The sequence below is a fragment of the Lampetra planeri genome, chromosome 3 (assembly GCF_965212315.1).
Source record: "Lampetra planeri chromosome 3, kcLamPlan1.2.h2, whole genome shotgun sequence".
NCBI classification, from domain to species: Eukaryota; Metazoa; Chordata; class Hyperoartia; order Petromyzontiformes; family Petromyzontidae; genus Lampetra; species Lampetra planeri.
Window position 1 is genome coordinate 10,716,346 of NC_136109.1, and position 21,595 is coordinate 10,737,940.

At 45.8% G+C, this 21,595-nt stretch overlaps 2 protein-coding genes across 7 annotated transcripts; both read right to left on the minus strand.

Moving 5' to 3' along the window:
- Positions 1–1,786: 1,786 nt before the first annotated feature.
- Positions 1,787–9,491, minus strand: LOC144717310 (uncharacterized). Of its 6 annotated transcripts, none has more exons than XR_013585064.1 (5): positions 9,113–9,483; positions 5,820–6,269; positions 3,920–4,015; positions 2,898–3,017; positions 1,787–2,066 (listed from the first exon to the last, which is right to left on the minus strand). XR_013585064.1 is itself a non-coding variant. In XM_078592784.1 (5 exons), the coding sequence occupies exons 2-5, from the start codon at positions 6,267–6,269 to the stop codon at positions 1,984–1,986; spliced, it is 804 nt and encodes a 267-aa protein (XP_078448910.1). In that variant the 5' UTR covers positions 9,113–9,405; the 3' UTR covers positions 1,787–1,983. The 6 variants fall into 6 exon arrangements, 3 of the variants coding, with proteins under 3 accessions (XP_078448910.1, XP_078448911.1, XP_078448909.1); XM_078592784.1 differs by having other exon boundaries at positions 5,765–6,269; positions 9,113–9,405; XR_013585065.1 differs by lacking the exon at positions 2,898–3,017 and having other exon boundaries at positions 9,113–9,491.
- Positions 9,492–11,670: 2,179 nt separating this feature from the next.
- On the minus strand, positions 11,671–21,067 carry SF3A2 (splicing factor 3a subunit 2). The gene is made up of 9 exons (XM_078592795.1): positions 20,984–21,067; positions 19,394–19,567; positions 18,794–18,865; positions 18,113–18,159; positions 16,301–16,410; positions 15,543–15,592; positions 14,567–14,707; positions 13,864–13,932; positions 11,671–13,127 (listed from the first exon to the last, which is right to left on the minus strand). The coding sequence occupies exons 2-9, from the start codon at positions 19,517–19,519 to the stop codon at positions 12,540–12,542; spliced, it is 1,203 nt and encodes a 400-aa protein (XP_078448921.1). The 5' UTR covers positions 19,520–19,567; positions 20,984–21,067; the 3' UTR covers positions 11,671–12,539.
- Between the last annotated feature and the right edge of the window lie 528 nt (positions 21,068–21,595).

Consider the following 21,595-nt stretch of genomic DNA (forward strand, 5'->3'; position numbering starts at 1 on the left):
TTTTATTTGGCTCTCCGATTTGACATTAACAGGTTACATTTCTTACACTTACACAGCCACCTTCGCGCGCCGTACCTCGACGTGGCGGTGGCTCTGCGATCTGCCATTAACATGCTAATCTCTCTCATTAACATTGCCACCTCAGCGCGCTCGCCGTGGAAGCCGCTCACCAATCTTACATTAACATGCTAATTGTTACCTGGCAGCCCTTTAATTGGTGGAAACCCACCGTCAATCGTGGTCGCTGCCCACCACTTACATTAACATTAGCTGCCCCACCCATGCTGCTGACATTTGGGCTACGCCCATTTTAAACCTTTATAAACAGTTTGCCTTTAGAAGCTAACCCCCTTTTCCTGATGATGAACGCTTGTGTTGCGATCGAAACGTCGTAGTTTTTTGTTATTTTCTTTGAACCAATCTATGTGACTTTACCAAAAGACCCAAATAATGTTTTTTAATTAATTTGTTATTGCAACTATTTCAAATATATAATTATTGTGATCTTAAAATGAATATGTACATATGCATATAAATTTGTTCAAGATTAACATTAATACAATTAGGTAAAAAAAACTTGTTTTTCAATGCAGACACTTATGTGCACTCAAAAGTAGAAGATACATTATTTTGACCCCAACATTTTTTTAATTTGACATTCTCAATAAACGTGGGTGGTCCCCTTTCGATGTTTAATTTTCTTTATGCAAGCCACCCACTTTTATTCAGCACATCTAATTTGATTGTGTGGTCAAATTAATTTATGATCTACTTTTGAGTGCAAATAAAACGTTTTTTTACCTTAACATTTTTTTTGACATGAAAAACAGACGGATATATTAAGATATGCTTTATGCCAAGGCGTGTCTTTGCACAAAAATGCATTTTGCAGAACTAAACGTTTATTCCTCAAAGGTGCGTGCACCTTGATCTTGTTGATTTGTATTATGGTTGTCGCGTTATGTTTACCAGTTCCATTGACACCACTCACACCCAATCACACATCATGTGCTGATGAGACAGTTATGTCGATAACGATCCCGAGTATTATTGCATGTCTTGCAATCAATGTTGCTGAAATTATACACTCTGAAAAGGCTGATCTGACGGGGGGGGAGGGTGTATTTTATTTATTTATTTATGTGAAGATCATACGGATACATAAACGAGACATACTATTGCAATATGGCACGGTAGAATTAGTGACATTTAAATCGATTGTGCGTGCATGAACCTAATCTCACCAATCGCAGGCAATGCCACACGATAACCAATCAATGCAAAGTGTATATTCCGTAGTCGCTGCACGTTAAATCGCATCGATTACAGTACAATGGAATACGAGCGTAGATTTTCAGTGTGGGATTCAGCATGGAGTCGAGCATGGTATTGGAACTATTATTTATATTCCTGTTCCGCAACTCCCAAGGTGGGCAAGCAGACGCCCAGGAAAATCTCATTTGGGGGCGACACACCTACATGACATAATAATTTAGGCCTCCATATTCACCGATTCATTCTGTTGCTTTCCAGAGCAACGCTCGGCTTCACCAATAATAGGCAAGGCGTGGTGGTGCTCTACCGTCATGGGCTATGGGGAAAAAAAAACACTGGCAACACATTAAATGTCTGCACGGAAAAGCATTGAAGAACTGTCGTTTCTTTAAAAGGACCGGTAGCATGCAATTTGTGTGGAGATTGATCTTGGTGTGACAGTAAATGTTTGATGTTTACCGGTGGCATGAACACATGCAAGTCTTGTACAAAATTCCACAACCAAAAGGGGTTATTATTGGGTGTAATGCTTTTATTTAAACACAACTGCATAGTTAGTATTCCTTACACATCACCATGCAAACTTTATACAGGAACACATTTCATCATTAAAACCTATAATTCAATGTGGGTGCCCCAAGTGAGTTTTTAAATGATAATTATGCGAGGCGGCTGGGTAGTTGAGCTGGCTGCACGTCGTTCGTGGGTTCAAATCCAGGTTTTTATCCACTCATGATTAAATCGGGTTCCCAAGTGTCGCGAGTTGGGGGTCTCAGTCTGGTCACCAATAACTGCAGGCAAAAAAAATCAATCATCAAATTGTGTTCTGCACTTAAATTGGCTAAATTAAAATTTGCTTTTGACTGTCAGTGGAAATATGAAAGGGAAAGTGCTCCCTACCCTCTACTGTGTGGACCATCGGTCACAGGAAGGGATTTTATCTGCTTAAACTTGGCAATCTCTGGCACAAAGGTTTCTACTTGTATGCTTCGCGCAAAGCAACCGTCGCATTTCTTGCGCCGGTAATTGTTTTGCTCAAGGCCTGTGCGTGCGCTGGTGAGCTTTTAAGTGATGACTCCGCGAGAAACAGCTGTTGCAAATATCACACCGGTACGGCCTCTCTCCCGTGTGCACGCGGACGTGCGACTTCAAGCTCCCGCTGCAGACGAAGCTCTGGTTGCAGAACCTGCACCGGTACGGCTTCTCCCCCGTGTGCGTGCGCATGTGGACCTTCAGATTGCAAGACTGCGCAAAGGACCGGTTGCACATCTTGCAGTGGTACGGCTTCTCTCCCGTGTGTATGCGATGGTGGTACTTCAGAAGCGAGACCCAAGCAAAGCTCTTCTTGCACACCGTGCACTGGTATGGCTTATCCACCGACTTAGCAGTCACATTCAATTTTGGCGAACGGGAAGTCGCACCCATTAACATGTAAAGCTGGTTGTCTGATGCATCGGGCTCATCAGCAGCAGGAACTTGCCCATCGATTGGAAAATCCTCTATACCATTCGGGCATTCTTGTTGCCCGATGACGTGTCGAGTCTTTAGGGGATTGGACATAAACAATTCACCCGGGGACATGTCTTGCATCTCTTCTGCTTTAAAGTTTATTTGCATTTTACCTCCAGTCCTCTGATGCGGATTCTGATGCTGCAGCTGTGAACATGAACCAACGTTGTCACCGTTTGAAGAAACCACATCTTGTATGATGAACCCTGAATCCTCTTCAATGCCACAAGCACCTTTGATGGGAGAAAACCATAAACATGCGTCATTAACCCTTTGCTGTTCCGGTGATGTACTGAATAAAAACTGATGGCGTACGTGGGCGTCGTCAAAAAAAGTGGGCTTAGGCAGTACACTCCGCTAAAGCGGATAAGGGCCATTGGTCGAGACTAAAAAGAGCGGCAGCCAAAGGAGGGAGCACGTCCGAGATGACGTCCACCATGGAGATGCAGCAATTAAATAATCTCGTGTGCAAAAGCCTTCATCCAGAAGTGGATTGATCATGGCTAATGATGATGAACTACAAACATACCTATATGACTTTAAATATTTCCGTGATATTTAAGTGAAGGGAAAAATGTAAAACTTGGGCTTCGATTAGCATGGTTGGCTAAGTACGGTGGCGGAAGAATTTCAACATACAGGTAGTCAGTCCTCTTACGATGGAGATGCGTTACGATGACCCCAACGTAAGTCAAAAATATCGTAAGTCGAAGATGGCCTAGCCTACCCAGGAGTCTTAAAGAATGGTGATAATCTAGCAAAACAGAGCAATTTACAGTACCGTATAAACTATATACTGTATGTATTTATTAATTACAATACTGTATTGCACAGTAAAATGTAAAGTAAAAAAAAACAAGGTAAATTCTGAGCCTACCTATATGAACTGCAATTTAATTAGAACATTTTTTCAGGAAACAATCTGCATCACACAAGGCGGGAGATGCGTACATCCCGGCAGCGTCCCAATGTACAGTATCGTACCTCGTACGCTACTGCGTTTGCCTGCCGCGCGAAATTTGAAATATTTAACAATTTTGTCGTATCGTTATCGCCATCGCAAGATCGAAATATCGTAAGTCGGACCATCGTAACTCGGGGACTATCTGTATATACACACAGAATTTGGCTTTACCTTCAAGGGCCTCCAATTTTATTGAAGACGATGCGTCCACAGCGTCCGCAGCGTCCGCGCCTCCCATGTCTGAAATTAAGTTTTCTCCATCCTCGTCTGCATAAAATCACAATGCACCAGGAGCTTAATTTCCCAAAAATAAGCATTTCTTTACATATTAATGCCAGATGTGATATCAAAGAATTAAATGTACAGATGTGTTGCTAAATCCATACACCACATAGAGTAAAACCTCTCAAACCCAGACTCGAGTAACCTAGAAATTGGAGTAAGTCAAAGGCTACTTTAAATCACCACTGATAAATTAACAAAAAAATTACAAATAGAACAACTCTGACCATAACACTGTTTGTGCACTAATTAAGTTAGTTTAGTAGGAAATGGTGTGCATATGTGCACTGGTAATTTTAAAGCTGAGTAATTGTCTATGCTAGGTGTACTCTTGCTTTTTGAACTTTAAAAGTACATTTTGTAAATAAACAAAATGTAAAGCCTGTCATAAAATATCTTCAGCCTTCCCCATCCAGTGCACCACCTCCTTCCACCTCTGCCACGCAGTGATGAGAATTAAACTGTACGTAGAATTTTTTGTATTATGAAACTGTAAAAGGTAATTGTAAATATAGTTATTATGTGGGTCTTTCGGTGAAGCGACGTAGAGAGAAAAAATAAAAATATCACGACGTTTCGATCACAACACAAGCAATCATCATCAGGTGAAAAAATAGTGAGAGTTGCTTAGGCAGGATGTTCTAAAAATTTGAGATGGGTGTAGCCCAAGGGTCATAAGTGAAGTGGGTGGGGCTAGTGAAGACATTTGCATGTAAATTTAAGATCGGAGAGCTGAGCTACCTCCACGACAATGAAGCTGCGGAGATGGCCATTTTAATTTATATAAGCGAAGTGGGCGGAGCTAGTGATAAAATGTGCATGTAAATGTAAGATCGGAGTGCTGAGCTACCTCCACGACGACAAAGCTGCAGAGGTGGCCATTGTATTGTGAGAGCTTAGCATGTCAATGTAAGATCGTAGAGCCACTGCCACATCAAGGAAAACGAGCAACGGTGGCTGTTAGTGAGACATTTAACCTGTTAATGTAACACCAGAGTCGAAAATAACTACTACACATCACAGCCAGTTATGACTTTACCTGGTTAATAACGCCCTTCCAATGATTACTCAGTTTGTACCCATCTCCTCGGTTGAGCAATCATTGGAAGGACGTTATTAATCAAGTTCAGTCATAACTGGCTGTGGTGTTTCATTAATAGGTTAAATGTATTTACATTAACAGGTTAAAATGTCTCACTAACACAGCCACCTTTGCTCTTTTTCCTTGATGTGGCGGTGGCTCTACGATCTTACATTGACATGCTAATCTTTCACAATACAATGGCGACCTCCGCAGCTTCGTCGTCGTGGAAGTAGCTCAGTATTCCGATCTTACATTTACATGCAAATTTCATCACTAGCCCCGCCCACTTCGCTTATGACCCTTGGGCTACACCCATCTCAAACCTTTTTCACATCCTGCCTCAGCAGCTCTCTCGCTATTTTTTCACCTGTTGACGATTGTGTGTGTTGTGGTCGAAACGTCGTGATATTTTAATTATTTTTTCTATTTACGTAGTTTTACCGAAAGACGCAAAGAATATGATTTCCTGCAGTCACGAAAGCTTTAAGTCAAGATTCATGAAGTTATTGTTATTTCAATATATTCAATGTTAATTGATTGTAGTAGTTAAAATTAAGCCATGTATTATTTTGTTTGTAGTTTGCCAGATATCCGCTGTAACTAAAAAGGTTATTTCCCAAAATAGTCTGGTTTTGAGAGGATCTAATTACCGTTTGTTGTGTAATCATTAATTTCATTCATCGCAATGTTCTCAGGATGGCCAACCCAAGTGGCTGAAGGCGAGCCAGCAGGACACGTTCTCTTGTTATCAATGTTTCCCATCCTCCGTACAGACAACAGCAGCTCCCGACTCAAGCCGCTGAACAGCGCGAGCAGCACGTCCACCAGGCCTCCCAGCGTCACATCGCCAGGGGAGGAAGCGGCGGCGTCGTCCCAGCACGGCGTCCCAGCGTCGTGGGGCTCAGCATCTTGCAGGGCTTTCACCACCTGCCGCAGCACGGCGTAGAAGCCAAAGGGCAGGCGGTCGCGCGCCGTGGCCAGTAGCTCGGCCCGCACGAGGCCGTCTCCGACGCAGGCACACAGGACCCCGTAGTCCCGGATGCCCAGCTCCGAGTCCATGGCCCGGGCCACCTCCGCGTTCACGCCCTGCGTCTCCAGCCATGTCGGGAAGTCCCCGCTTTGCTCCAGCAGCGGGGAGGCCACTTCGCACGCCATCTGGGACACCAACGTTTATTCAAAGGGATTCCTTACTCAAGTGAGCAATCGACGGAATTCATTTCCTCTGGCAACAAATAGGCGAAGGTGTAAATCCACATTCAAATGGCAGGGGCTGAAAAATGACATTCTAACCAGTAGATATCATTTAAGTGTCTGAAACTAATGTCCATGCAAATGCAGGGCAAGAATATCAGTCCACTTTCTGTAACTTCTAAACCCTAACTTGAACTTCGAATCCTAAGCTCTAACTCTAAGCTTTTAATTCCTAATCCTAACCCGTTACTTAAACCTTAACTCTTTACTCTAAACCACGACATCAAACCCCCTAATCTTACAAAAAATACTGGGTACTTGTCTGGAATTTGGTGCTATTGTGCTAATCTTATGCAACAACCGAAGCAACATCTCCCTGCATATTTCAATGACTGAATTGGAGAGGACCACTTGCTACCTAAGGACTGTGATTGGACAAAAAAACATCTGGTCTATACTGCAATTGAATAAAACCTCTAAGGCAGGGGTCCCCAATCCCGGGGCCGTGGATTGGTACCGGTCCGTGGCCTGTTAGGAACTGGGCCGCACAGCAGGAAGTGAGCGGTGAGTCCGCGCGTGGCCCGCTCATTATTTTATTTACCACTTCCGTCCGCACCTCTTTCCCGTACTTGTCTCGGTCACAGTTTTGGTAAGCCCACAAGCTAACCTTAGCCAAAATGAGTAAAAAACAAACGTCGCTGGAGAGTTTCTTTGAAAATGGGGAAAGACCCAATGATGAACCCCCCCGCCGGTCCGTGAAAAAATTGTTTTCCACTAAACCAGTCCCTGGTGCCAAAAAGGTTGGGGACAACTGCTCTAGGGGACATTTATTACTCCTTACATTAATAAACTGGCCTCAGGGTAGCCACTTATGAGATACAATAAACCGGGACAGAATATATCACAATACCAGAAGAGAGAACTGCATGTAAATGTATTATCTTGAGTAGTACACTTTGCAAATTACAAAGACTGAGACCCTACACTAGGAGGCCGATCCTGGAAAACCAGGATAGGTGGCAACCCTTCCTTTTCCTGGTGGCATTGAGGTCAGAGCATGCAGCTCCCAAGAGGAGCGTTTTGAGTGTAAATCCGTGTTGAGTAGGCCTAACGTCGTTCCGAATTGGATCAAACAAGTACAGTGCCACTTTGTGAGAAAGCTACAGTTGTCTGGGCTGTGGAAGGATCCTGTCATGGTAATGTGGAATTTCCAACACTGGCTAGGGACCGCCAATGGCGATGAGCACTGCCCCCATTGCGTTGTTTGAGCAGAGGCAATTTGACGTTTACACAAGTCCTTTTCATACTCACGTAGGTATAAAATAAATAAAATCACGACGTTTCGGGCGCAACACAAGCGTCCGTCATCAGGTGGGACAACCACAGCAAGAAACATTTGCTGAAGTGGGCAAAAGGGCTGCCGTAACAAGAGGCTAGATCCACTGCTGGATAAAGACATAGACGTTGGAGCATAGTGAAGTACAAGTGGTTTTGCTAGTGCCCTGACCACATGGCCACCCATCCGAGCACGATCCTAAACTAAACTACCGGAGAAAGATTTTTTTTATTTTACCGGGTAAAGCCCACTTAGCGAAATAGCTCGTTTGAGAAGCGACCTAGCCACAAATTATAGCTTAATGAAGTCCCTTATCATCACGTGGAAATTTATAGCAGCCAAATACGGTACTATAAACGCTTGTTGATTCTAAATGTGGAGGGGAGAACCCGGAGAAAAATCCCAAAAAATATATAGGAGCAGGTGTCAGGGGGTCGGGAACGAAACCACGACCTCCTGTATACCAGGCGAGGTAGTTAACATCTCCTAGCCACCGTGATGATGTGTGAGAGGCACCGCAAACTCCAAATATACAGTAGGTGTCAGGGTCAGGATGGAACCCACGACATCCTGCATACCAGGCGAGGTAGTTAACATATCCTAGCCACCGTGATGATGATGAGAGACACGCAAACCCCAACATATACAGCAGCAGGCATTGTCAAGAGACACGCAAACCCCAAGATATACAGCAGCAGGCATTGTCAGTCGGAATCGAACCCACGAACTCCTGTATACCAGGCGACGTAGTTAACATCTCCCAGCGACCGTGATGATGATAGAAACACGCAAACTTCAAATACACGGCAGGCGTCAGGGTCGGTATCGAACCCACGACCTCCTGTACACCAGGCGAGGTGGTTAACATCTCCCAGCCACCGTGATGATGATAGAGGCACGCAAACTACAAATATACGGCAGGCGTCATGGTCGGGATCGAACCCACGACCTCCTGTAGACCAGGCGAGGTAGTTAACATCTCGCTATCAGGGTACCCGGTGGTTTCGTCACAGGCTGCACATTTAGACACCTTGCAACGTAACAATATAAACATTATAAATGCCGGCAGCCCGAGTTTGATTCCAGGGCACGGCTCAGTCAGTGGCGATCGATATTAGAACCCCAATCACGTGGGCCCTGCCTTTGCACCAAACCCACGCATTGACCAGCGTGGTGAAGTATGGGCAAACACCCCCCCCTCCCCCAACCACCATGGTGACCAACATTCATCAGTAGATTGCGACAGCCAGCACGGAATAATTATTGTTGCGACATTAATTCGCAATTCAAGTCCATCATGTTGACGTCTACCAACTGTGCTGCAATGCGTAGTCGGAATGAAAAAGAACGTAAGCATCGCGAACAAACACGACATCAGCTTGTATAATGAGTGTATAGCGACACTTATAATACCCGTCGTTATTTAACGATAATTATTATTATTTTGCACAAATAATGAAATCCGAGTTACTTTGTCGTCGAAGATTGGTGATGGGTGGGTGCCCGGAGCGCGGAGGTTGACCGCTGTGTCGCCACCAGCTGATTCAACGCCTTAAGGGACCGTAGCGATTTACCGTTGAAAAAAGAAAATTACAAAAAAGCAAGCCGGCAAAACCACTCTATTGTGGGAGCAAGCTCAGTTGGTATGCGAATACTGTAGATTATCTACCATCGTTGTGATATATCGATAATCCATGCAAATTGATCTCATGAAAATTATTATGTAGACAGTTTGAGACATTTACATGTCGAATAACATACGCATTCTTAATTTTTTTTATATTACACTATTAAAATGAAATGTCAAATAATTATTAATAAACTCCTTTAAAATAGTTTTCTTTAAACAACGGTTGTATTAACAACTTCGTTTAACTCACGGTCGAGAGTACGTCAATGGTGCCTGCTTTTTGTGCGAGCCGATTCCACCGTTTAGGGACTGCGGCGTTTTTAACCTACACAAAAATATATAAATAATAAGGCGTCCATACAAAATGTAAATTGCTTTAAAGTAGCGAATTACAGTAATTGATTACTTGATGCCGATTTTGATACAGGCATGCATTGTCACCGGATCTGAGTACGTGTGCAACATGTGGAATTGACTGGACAACGGGAAGTGGACGAAATGTTTAGTACAAGATTTGACCACGACAAACAGAGGAATCAAGTTAAGTAAACCCGTTGAAAAAGAGTCTGCAAAGTGGACCTCAAAATAATAAATAAACTAAACAAAGCTCACATACACCACGCTTGCTAAACAACTGAGAATATATTTTGTGGGGAAACAACTGGAATGCATTCCATGATCAGAGAGAGAGAGCGAGCTCTGATTTATGTAGCCGCGATGGATCGTCTCGGGATGGTGGAAATTCACCACCAAATCAGATTCTGAAACTATCCGAAACACCTGCCTAAACGCTCTTGACAATTAGCTCCGGTTACGATGCCCTCTCTGCGCTAACAGGTCGTTCAGTGGGGGGAAAAGAAGCGCTCTGTAGGGCTCTGCCCATTGAACGAACCCTCTGAGAAACAGAAATTTCGGGAAACTGAGCTTACTCATGAAGAGCAGCATTGCAATGTGCCCGGATAACCTTTGTTTGAATCAGCATGCATTTACCTGCTGTGACTGTATGGCTCAGAAGCACAGGTCATCATTGAAGAAAATTGAATTAAAAAAACTGATGTGAAAAGCATGGGTGGGATGCGTGCTTTGAATTCCGCTGGCAAAACAAGAGACACGTGGATGACAGAAGATACGCAGGTTAATGCCATCAAACTGTTTCTAGACAAGTGGGCTTGGGCAGTACACGTCATCACTGTAATGGGAGTGGTAGCCAATGAATGGAACTAATCCGAAAAAAAACCCTATCGATCAATAAAACCAAGTGATGAAATCGGTTCTTGTGCCGGTGTGATGACCAATGAGAGCAGGTTATGAAAGAGGCTGCAATTTTGATTCAGTGGGGACAGGAGGAGGGTGGGCAATTATTGGGCCAGGAAATAGGAAAGATAACCCATTTAAAGATCACAACTGCGGAAAAAGAGCAAGGCAGTGATGGGAGAGCCATTATTAAACTGTTCATTTTTATCTTGATTTGAAGCTTTCGTGACTGCAGGAATCCATACTCTTTGGTTATTTCGGTAAAGTCACGTCGGTGTAAAATAAAACAATATATCACGTTTCGGGTGAAACACAAGCGTCCGTCATCAGGTGGGAAAGCATGGTCTGCTGCTGAGGCAGACTGTTTTAAAAAGGTTTGAAATGGGTGTAGCCCAAGGGTCATAAAGAAGTGGCCGGGGCTAGTGATGTTAATGTGAGAAATTAGCATGTAACTGTAAGATAGGAGAGCGGCCTCCTCGACGAGGGCACGGAAGTGGCTATGTTAATGTGAGGGATTTAACTCCAGGTAAAGCCCACCGAGCTACATAGCTCTTTTCCAGAAGTGACCTGGCCACACATTCATTGCAGCCAAATACTCTCAAACGCATATTATTACATGCGGAGGGAAAACCTGGAGGACCCGGAGAAAAATCCAGGCGACCACGATGAGAACATGCAAACTTCAAATATATAGCAGGCGTCAGGTTCGCGATCGAACCCACGACCTCCTGCATACTCGGCAAGATATTTAACATCTCGCCACCGTGGTGCCCTAAAGGTAGACAGAGCGGGCCAGGAAATTGGAAAGATAAGCAGTTTAAAGAGGCATCACAGCAGGACAGCATGAGTATGAAGACAATGAGCTTTTGAGGATGTGAACCCAAACAGGGCATTAGAGGGAACTGGCACGGTGGGAGAGAGAATGAAGGATAAAATAGTTGCACAGAAGGGATGGAGTTGGCGCTGAAGTAAAAAGGCTCGGGGGGAGAGGGGACGCCGAGGACAGATTGGTAACCATGGGAATGGAGTGCTCTTGGAGAATGCAGCACGCTGGCAAGGGACACAAAAATATACGGGACAGCAGACGCAGTACAGCGGAGTGGCATAATATGGCTCACTTCATAAGACACGTCGCACACACCACATTTAGACAAAGATCTTTTATTGAGATTTCCGAGTACAGTCTGTGAATTGTTTATGATACAAGTGTCTATGTGGACCAGATTCGGCGACTTAAAACTGTCATTAAACAGGTGTTATAGAATTAGATCATATGATCATGAGATGGTGGCGGCTTGGGGAGGCTTTCATCCAGCAGTGGGTTGACCATGGCCGATTCCACAACAGTTGGCAGTCGGGTAGCATAAAAATAAGCCATAAAACATTCCAGATGATCTCTTTTGGTTAGAATGTGTGCAAACATAGCTGCCTGTCATTACCTTACGAAGAAACTAATGCTTGGCCTTTTAATGAGACAACCACCAGTTTTAACAATGTACTATGTCATATCATTCCGTGTTAAGTGAAATAATTAAGGCACCCTTTCCTCGGGGGCTTGCTTGGTGGGACCTGGTAGGCCAGTCTGAGGCCAAACTTGAGGTCTTCACTATATTTTTTATATGGGAATGTACATGTATCACGTCTCGTTCTGGTGAATTATTTTTCTGCCATTTAATGACTGATTAAACAGCATTTGCATCGAACCAAATCGCCCAGAATCGTGGATGCTAAGCAGGCCTTGAGCCCGAATAGCGCCTCAATGTGTGAACTTCCATGTATCAAACGGGTGTCGTAGGCTGCTGCAGGGCTAAGATGTTATTCGGCACGATGTCCGAACATTTCTCTCCCAAGTGCTGGGGAGAGCTGCCTCTGCAACCTCCGTTCGTTTCCAGAGATCGCGCCGAACGACCGCGCGCGGTTAACAACCCAAAAGCAACGTCGGAGAGTAACAAACCTACCCCGGACACCGGGGGGAATAACATAAAAAAAAATAACCCACCCACTACCGCCGGCATCAGTTTGACGATGGCGGCGGCGGAGGAGGTGGCACACCCTGGGGTCTTGGGACCCCCTGCATGTGAGGGGGACCTGGCGGGGGCGGCCGGATCAGCATGGGGGGCGGCGGCGGCGGCGGAGGCACGGGTCCCGGTGGGGGTGGCCCAGGGGGCATCCCCCCGGGTGGCGGGGGCGGCGGGGGACCGCCCGTGGACGGCGGCGGCAGCGGGGGCGGCGGCGGCCCCCCCGAGGGAGGGGGCGGCGGAGGGATGCCCGACGGGGGCGGGGGAGGGGGCGGCAGCCTGTTGGACATCAGGGGGGGCGGCGGCGGCGGCGGAGGGAGGGGCCCGGTGAGCGGGGGTGGAGGCGGGGGCCCCATACCCGGAGGGGGCATGCCCATGTGGCCCACCATCGTCCCCATCATTGGGCCCATACTCATGTTCATGGGCATCCCCATGGGAGGCATGTGCACGGGGTGGTTCATGGGAGGCGCCATGCCAGGAGGCGGGGGTCCCCGTGGGCCGGGTCTCACGGGCGGGGGGGCCAGGTGTGGGGGCTGCTGTACGGGCACCGGCTTTTCCAGCTTGTAGTGGAACTGCATGAAGAACTGTGGGGGGTGAAGGGTAGAAGGGGTGAGTAACACAGATGTCGTGTCGGGGATTCGCTAAGCTCAATGTACATTACCCCCTTGCCTGCCTAATACACAGCAAATGCAGAGTTCAACAAGAGATACAGTGCACTTTTCCGCCCATCTTTGGTGGAAGAATGTGGGACCCGTGTATGTCACATCCATAATGTGACATACACAAGTGTGTAAAATGTAAAATGCTGAGAATTAAAATTTCATGTGAACAAACTCTTGTCTTCACAATGACAAGGTTAAACCTGTTTTCTGAACGTTCTGCATTTACTCAACATCTGACAAATAAAGTGTCTGGTCCTTTACTTGCTTGGACACAACAGAGGTGCACTCATTCGTTTAATCAAGTGGCTTTTCACATGGGCATAGTGCGTCAACCAACTATGAATGTACTTGAAATAATTTGTCCACCTTTGTAGATTATATAGACACATGCTCAGTGTCGGACACTCAGATGAACATATTTTACCATCTACGATGGGATGGTGACGGTGAATTATCTTTTATCCGTGTCAAAAGTGCCAATTTATTCCATAAATAAGACATTTCTAAAACTACAGATAATTCCCTTCAAACTGACACCCCCATATACATTATTGGGATGATTTTAGGGAGCCTAATTTGTGTAATTGCCATAACACCAAGGCAGCTAACTGACTGGAGGACGGACTGATAGACTGACAAGACTGACAGATGGACTCACCTGCTTGGTCTCTTTGTTCCAATGCGTCCAGAACTTTCCCTCGCCCTTGTCGATCTCACGACTCGGCACCTGAAAGAAAGGTGAGCGGGCAAGCGAGCATCATGCACGAGCCCAAGCCATAAACCCCCCCATCATCACGCCATCACAAGCACAATTACACCGTTACCATTCGCAACATCGTCATTGCTCATGCCACCAAAATACCACCGCCACCACAACATACCCCCCCCTGGCACCATCACGACGATCATGACCACCGTCACCACTGCGCTGTCACCACAACACCACCCCCAACACCACATCACTATCGTCGCCACGCAAAGACCATCAACACAACTTACCATATCATACCACACCGCACCACCACTACATTGGATCAGTATCCAAACTGCTTTTTGTGTTAGTTTGTTGTCTTTCCCCCGCACCTCCGATTAGCGCGGTTTGCTACGTACAGTGCAAAAGGTCAACATACATACAGGTATGAATGTCTGCTCCTTGCACCCACACTCGTACTTGAGTACTTCAAATTTGGGCCTCTGAGGTTCTGGCTCTGTCTTTACATAGGCAGCAGCTCCTGAAAGAGAAACTCAAGACCCTCCCCCTCCGCCCCTCCGACCGCCTTCCTCTACATGCGATACCAGCCCACCTACGCGAGAGCTCTGTTTTTACTATGGCGACCACTGCCGACGTCGCAGCATCACACCTTGAAGGCAATGGTCTCGTAAGGCTCGGCAGCGAAGAGCAAGTACTGCCAGCGGCGGTCGGGCGGCTCGACGCGCTGCTCGTAGGCCGACATGAAACGGTGGCGTGGCACAACGCCGTCCACGATCTCCGGGTAGTCGATCTGTGACGGCAAAAAAAAAAACAGACAAAAGGGCACCATCAGTGAAGGTGCCAGAGATACTGGCGGCACTGTTCTCTGCTCTACCCCCCCCCACCCAGACATAGGGTAAATAATAATTACGACAAAAGTAATGTGACCTCAAATTACAATTACAATGCAATGGCACTTATTGTGAACTGCCAAATAAAAAATGGAGTTGACCCATGTCCGCTTCTAATGAAGAGCTTGCTGGGTGCAGCTTAAATATATTGGGTGGGTTCTATAATTTAGGCAATAACTCCAAGATAGTCTGAACATTACATATGGGGTGTCATTTTGAAGGTAATGTCGACACATTTTCGAATAATATTGTACTGCCCTTTGTCGATTTACTGCTGCAATTAAGGTATGTTGGTTATGGGTTGACCATACATCATGCTGGTCAGTTGCAGGTTGAAGAACGTAATTAGAAGGGTGAGGAACCCTTTTTATTGCCAAGCACCCAACATGAGTTTCAAAGACACTTAGTAAGCACCGCGTTCGCACACCTCAATCGCTTCCGTCACTGCAAGCGGCCCTTGAAGTGCCGGAAGAGATTGAGGGCGCAAAAATCAGAAACAGTGTTGCCACATCGAATACATTCCCTTCAATTACCCAATGACTTGGCCAAGAGACACAGTGACGGATGTCCTCTACAGGCCATTTGAAAATTGTCGGCCTCGTGCAGCCGTGAGGAGGATGAAGTTGTGGGAAATATCTGGGCCACGGATTACAGGTTTCCCCACCCTTGCTTTCATAGTACACGTGTGCGCTCTCTTTTAAATCAAGACTGACTGGATGGAGGGGCCCTTCCCACCTGGAAGAGCAGTGATTGCTGGTTGGATTCGGGGTCCCTTTGCTTGGTGACTGCACAGGAAGAACAAAACATGGGCAAGTCAGTATCGGTCAACTGAACGACGCATCGACTCGTTAATTACAATCAATTCTTACGCTCAAAATAAGTTGCATAAATCACGTGATGCGAATAAATTACTTACAATTTAAAAAAAAACTGTATGTATGCTCATGTTACATTTAGGATACAAAACTCAACAAAACTCAAGGTAGGAAAATAAGAAACAATACCAAGAAGATGGTAAATATGGATTCTTGATTATGGTAACCACTTGGACAGATGAATTTACATGCCTACTTTAAAATTGTTATCTATCCAATAAAGCCTCATTGAGAATAACAATTATAGGATTGACCACCATTGAGAAACAAATATTGTTCTGAAGTAGCAGTAGGGTTGGAATGTGCTGCTTTCCTACTGTGAGGACCAGAAGTTCACTTAAAATAAGTCTCAGATGCTGCTCTGTGACATCCGCTTTCATGGGCCGTTAAACACAAAGGGTTTCACTGCTCTGCAAGAGATGCGAACGAATTCTTTGTTGTCAGGACGCCTACATCACAATCAGGATGCAATTGTGGGGGAAAAAAAGACAGATCAGCATTCAAAGATTGCCAAACTTCTGCCTTCACCAACAAGGCAGGACACGATGGAAGAACCAGTCACAATCTGTTAATGACAGTCTCCAAACGGACCAAAGACGTCAGTGTGCGGGGAATGACCTTTGTATCCAGGGCGTCCGATCTTGACAAACTTCTTGACGTCGACTTTCACCTTCTCGGGTGCCGGCTGCACCGGAGCGTCCTTCGCCTCCTTCGCTGCTCTCCTCGCTCTGGCAGTGGGGGAGGTGAAGAGGGGGAGAGACAGAAAAAAAATACAATTCAATATCTTTGGCTTAGGAAGCCGCACCTCCGATCAGCACGGTTGGCTACGTACGGTGCGAAAGAAGTTCAACATTCATAGATACTGACCATAGACTAACACTATCAATAGACAAACACTGCCCATAGGCTAACACTGCCCATAGACTCAACGCTGCACCTCCGATCAGCACGGTTGGCTACGTACGGTGCGAAAGAAGTTCAACATACATAGATACTGACCATAGACTAACACTATCAATAGACAAACTCTGCCCAAAGACTCAACGCTGCACCTCCATTCAGCTCGGTTGGCTACGTGCGGTGCGAAAGTTCAACATACATAGATACTGCCCATAGACTCAATGCTTCACCTCCGATCAACACAGTTGGCTACGTACGGTGCGAAGAAAGTTCAGCATACGTACGAGGGGTTGGAACTGTGGTTTATGTGCTGTGAACTCAGCAGCCCGTGTCTAATTTCCATGTGGTCCATAAGATCAGTAGCAGGTGATATCTGAAGCAGTCCCGGGACCCCACTTCCTCTCTACTAACCCACATAAACAAGTGTGAAGTACAGTCTGTTCTCCTATAACACTTGTTTTCATAACGCGAATTGGATAGAATGGGATGAATGTATTAGGGAACACATTTTTTATAACACGAATTGGCTATAACGTGCTTGAGCGAACAGAACTACGTCACGCGAGTAGGAATAAGCGGTTGTACGGCTGCCTCGGCATAGCATTACACAAGGCGGGATGCTGCTGGATGCTTCCAAATGCTATGCACGCATCTCAGCCTTTGTTCAGCCTGCATACGCATCTCACGTGCTATCGCGGACTGTGCTTTACCCTATATTATATAGAATTCATTATAACGCGGTGTTCTTCAGGAACACAACTATCATGTTATAGAACAGGGGTGGGGAACGTCCGGTCCGCGGGCCGTATGAGGCCCGCAAAATCATTTGGTGTGGCCCTGCCAAGGCAACCGCAGGCAGGACTCGAAATTCAATCAATCTAGGAGCAAACCTGGAAAAGCAGTTGCGAGTAGCAACATCATCAATACCAGCTAACATCACACGCCTCACCAAAGAGAAGCAGTTCCAGCCATCACATTAGGGGTGAGTTAATAAAATGTTTGCCCAAATATAACGGGCTAATTTTTAAGTTGATAATTTTGTATGGCCCGCGAACGATGTTATAAATATCCAAATCGCCCTTGGCAGAAAAAAGGTTCCCCACCCCTGTTATAGAAGAACAGACTGTAGAACAGACTGTATGCGAGGCCTTAATTTATCTTACATTAGGCTTAAACTTTTTTTTCTCCAGGTCCTCCGGTTTTTTCCCTCCACATTTAGAAACGTGCATTTAGAGTATTTGGCTGCTATACATTTCCACATGATAAGCCACTTCGTTGAGCTTTCATTTGTGGCCAGGTCGCTTCTGAAAAAGGGCTATGTAGCTCAGTGAGGCTTACCTGGTAAAATAAAAATATATTTTTTTTATAGCAATACACATGACGACCACTTAACATATGTCGAAAATCGAGCGGGATCCCATCTACAAGTCTGCTGCAGAGAAGGGCTATATAACTGGTGCCGGTTAGCTACAAAGCGAAAAGCTTTGTAGCTAACCAGGGTTATCACCATGGCTCATACACAATACTTACAGATTAGCCTGATGTTTCTTGCCCTGGGTATGAGCCAAGTAGCTTCCCTGCAATGAAAAAAATAATACAAACATTACACAAATGAATATGTATAGTAGAGGTGTATTAAATAATAAGTACGTATTAGTCAGGGAAAGCTGCATTGATTCTCAAGACTTGTTTCAGGAGGGTCCTGTACTGGGATGTTTGGCCAATTCCCCGAGTTGAGTATATTTTCACTGGAGAGGAAACAGGAGCAATAAAAAAACCTCCTACATAGAGGGGATAACAATTAAATGAACAAATACATATTGATGTATTCATATTCTTGGTTCTTTCGGTAAAGTCACGTAGATAGAAAATAAAATAAAAAATAATAAAATAAATTTATTTTTGAAAAGAATAAAAGCAAGAAACCCACGACTTTTCGATCGCCCGATGACAACTTGTTTGTGGATGATGAACAACATATATTCTCCATTGCCACCAACTGGAAACATCTTAACCCTGTTGTAACAAGCAGAGGGTAATGCACCAATCCCGTTCTAAAAAGTTGAATTACAGGCATGTCCTACCACTCCAGGCAGTGATAAACATGAAATTTTATTCAAGGCTATTGTAGAGACCAAATCAGATTTCGACTCAGAAATGTAAAAAAAGGTACGTTTTGAAACAGAAAGCTATATTTAAACGAGCGGGTACCTCATTGTTGTGGAGCGTCAGACACAGCTTGCACTCGTATGAGCCCAGGTGATTTTTCATGAAGTACGGGTCCTGTGCGAGAAGAAGCGGGTAAGGGTATTGGTCAAAGAGCAACACTGTTACACCAACAACCATGGGGACCGTTCGCGGCACGTTAGTCAGAATGACTTCCAGAGGTGCGAGACTGAACAATGCAATTGAATTAACAATCTCATGCAACTGGACAGATATCCTCTACGAACATGGCCTTAGCCTGAAGTTCTTACCAACTGTGACATAATAGCTCTTTTGTCTAGTCTACATGTGCAATAAATGCACAGCCCTCTTGTCAATCAAATGCTGGATCAGGGTCTCCCCACACCATTCAGGTTGTTTTACCGTAATTCGCCACAATGGTCAGTACAAGTTGGTGATAGCTCGAAGCACAAACGTGGTAACACAGCACAAAACAAGGGATTTTCTTTTTGTTTAGTACGACATCAAGTCATGGGCTGAACACGCCCACATGTCCCATAGGTTTTCTAGCCAATCTTCCACCCCCCTACAGCGAAGGTTGCTTGATATGTATGCGCACAAGTTCCCAGCAGTGTCTTCACTTGCCTTGTTGATGTCAATCGTCTCCAGTGCGAGCTGCTTCAACCTCTCGCGTCGGTCGCGGTTCGACTCGGAGGAGGAGGCGACGCCGCCTCCGCCGGTCTTCCCGCCCGCCCGGTGCTGGAAATCCATTTTTGATGGGAGTCACTGCGCGTGCGCCTGGGATGGGAACGGCGGCACCTGGGGAAAGACGAGGGAGCAAACGGCGCTTCCTTAAACACAACAGCAGCAGCAACAACAACAACGAGGAGAGGGTGAAGCGGTACTGGGGTCAAACTAAAAAACTAAACTATTCTTATTTTTCCAGGTAAGGCCCACTCAGCTGTTTCACTCTTTTTTCAGAAGCGACCTGGCCACAAATGATAGCTCAACGAAGTGGCTTATCATGTGGAAATTTATAGCAGCCAAATACTCTAAATGCACGTTTATAAATGTGGAGGGAAAAACCTGAGGACCCGAAGAAAAATGCACACGATAACGGAGTATACATGCAAACTCCAAATTAACAGACGTTAGGGTAGGGATTGAACCCACCACCAATCAGAGGAATGAGGGCTCGGGGTAAGCATTTACATCATGAGGCCTCCTTTGTCAGTAGCAAAATATTACTCTGATAGTGCGTTGTCTTTGAGTTGTGCGCCTTTTGGCGTCATCTGGTCGAACACCATATGAGACTAGGCTCATATGCTGTCTCTGGTGTGGACCGATCAATTTGAAGGACAATGCATACATTATCAGTGTGTTTTTGTTTGCATTCTGACCGCAGGCATTGTGGTTAATGTAAACATGATTACTTGTAAAAAGGTTTCAGTTTTGTTGCCAGAAAAAAGGGGGGAAACCCTATTATTATTGTAAGATATGAGTTACTGACAATTTATTCAATAATACTGTGAGGTCATTCTCAAAACGCGCAACGGGGCGGTTCTCATCCGATAAGTGAGAAACTCCACATTCGATAGTTGTCCTAAAGTTAACTGAATGTACGGATATCTTGCAAATCCACTGCTGTACGAGAACCTCCCCGTGCTGTGTTATACGACCCTACGTCACATCACGCTGCTCATTACGGATTGAAGTCGGGAGAGGCCACCATAGACGCAGGAACATACAAGTACAATACAATAACTGATTTTGCACGAGCAGTCTCTGCCGCTCACCACTTATAAGCCACAGTAGCTTACGGCACCCGGTGTTGAGCGGAGTGATAGCCCATTCAAAACACGACCTCGACTCATTGCGGACCGATGCTCGCCATGGATACAATAACAACTGTTACTGTGCAATTAGTCGATTGGTTTACGATCGCAACATTAAGCAATGGGTAACTTCCCTTTCGCAATTATTTTAAAAGAGAAGGGGGGCGAGGAAGAAGCCGGTTAACGTTGTGAATCCGGCTCTCGCCTTTCATTCGCCGAGGCGAGCGAAGGTTTGAGGCCTACTCGACCACATTCAAAACGTGTCAACCAAACCGTGAGGAAAGCAACAAAACACCGCCCTTCTCGAAGCTCAAGTGGAGACCCAGACGTTTGGGGGAGACTTATGATAGCAGATAATTGAAGTAACCATCACAACGAAGTATAACGGCGCTGTACTTACGCGGATTATGGGAGAACTCACGCACCACGGAACGCACGCGCGGGCCTCAGGCGACAATAAACCGCGTCGTGATTCGTCCAAGAGGTTCCCTCCCCTTTCCCTGAAGCGGACCAATCAACGCACGTTCCGAGAGGGTTTTTTCCCCCACACCCATCGCTTATGCCGGACCAATCAACGCACGCCCAGAAGTTCCCCCCCCCCCTCTTCCTGGAGTAGGACCAATCATCGCTTGCCCCGAGAGGGTTTTCCCCCCCCTCCTCCCTTACCCGCGGACCAATCAACGCTCGCCCGGTACGGCCGCGTCGCGCGCTGGTTGGTCATAGCGTCATCGGTTCATTCGACCCGGCCCGCCATGTTGCGTAGGGAACAAAAAAACGTGTTTTTATTTCTCGAGGGCTCTACTCGACGACTTCATACTCAAAATCAACATTTGGAGCGGAGGAGGAAATCCGATGCGTCGCGAAGCTCTTTTTAAACAGATCTCCAGTACGGGGGGCAAAATCAGCAAGTTACGACAGCAAACAAATATCAAATAAAGACTGTGGGGGCAAGTGCTGTTTAGCGAGCAGCACCTATGAAGGCCGGCACGGCACACCAGGGGGTGGGGTGGAG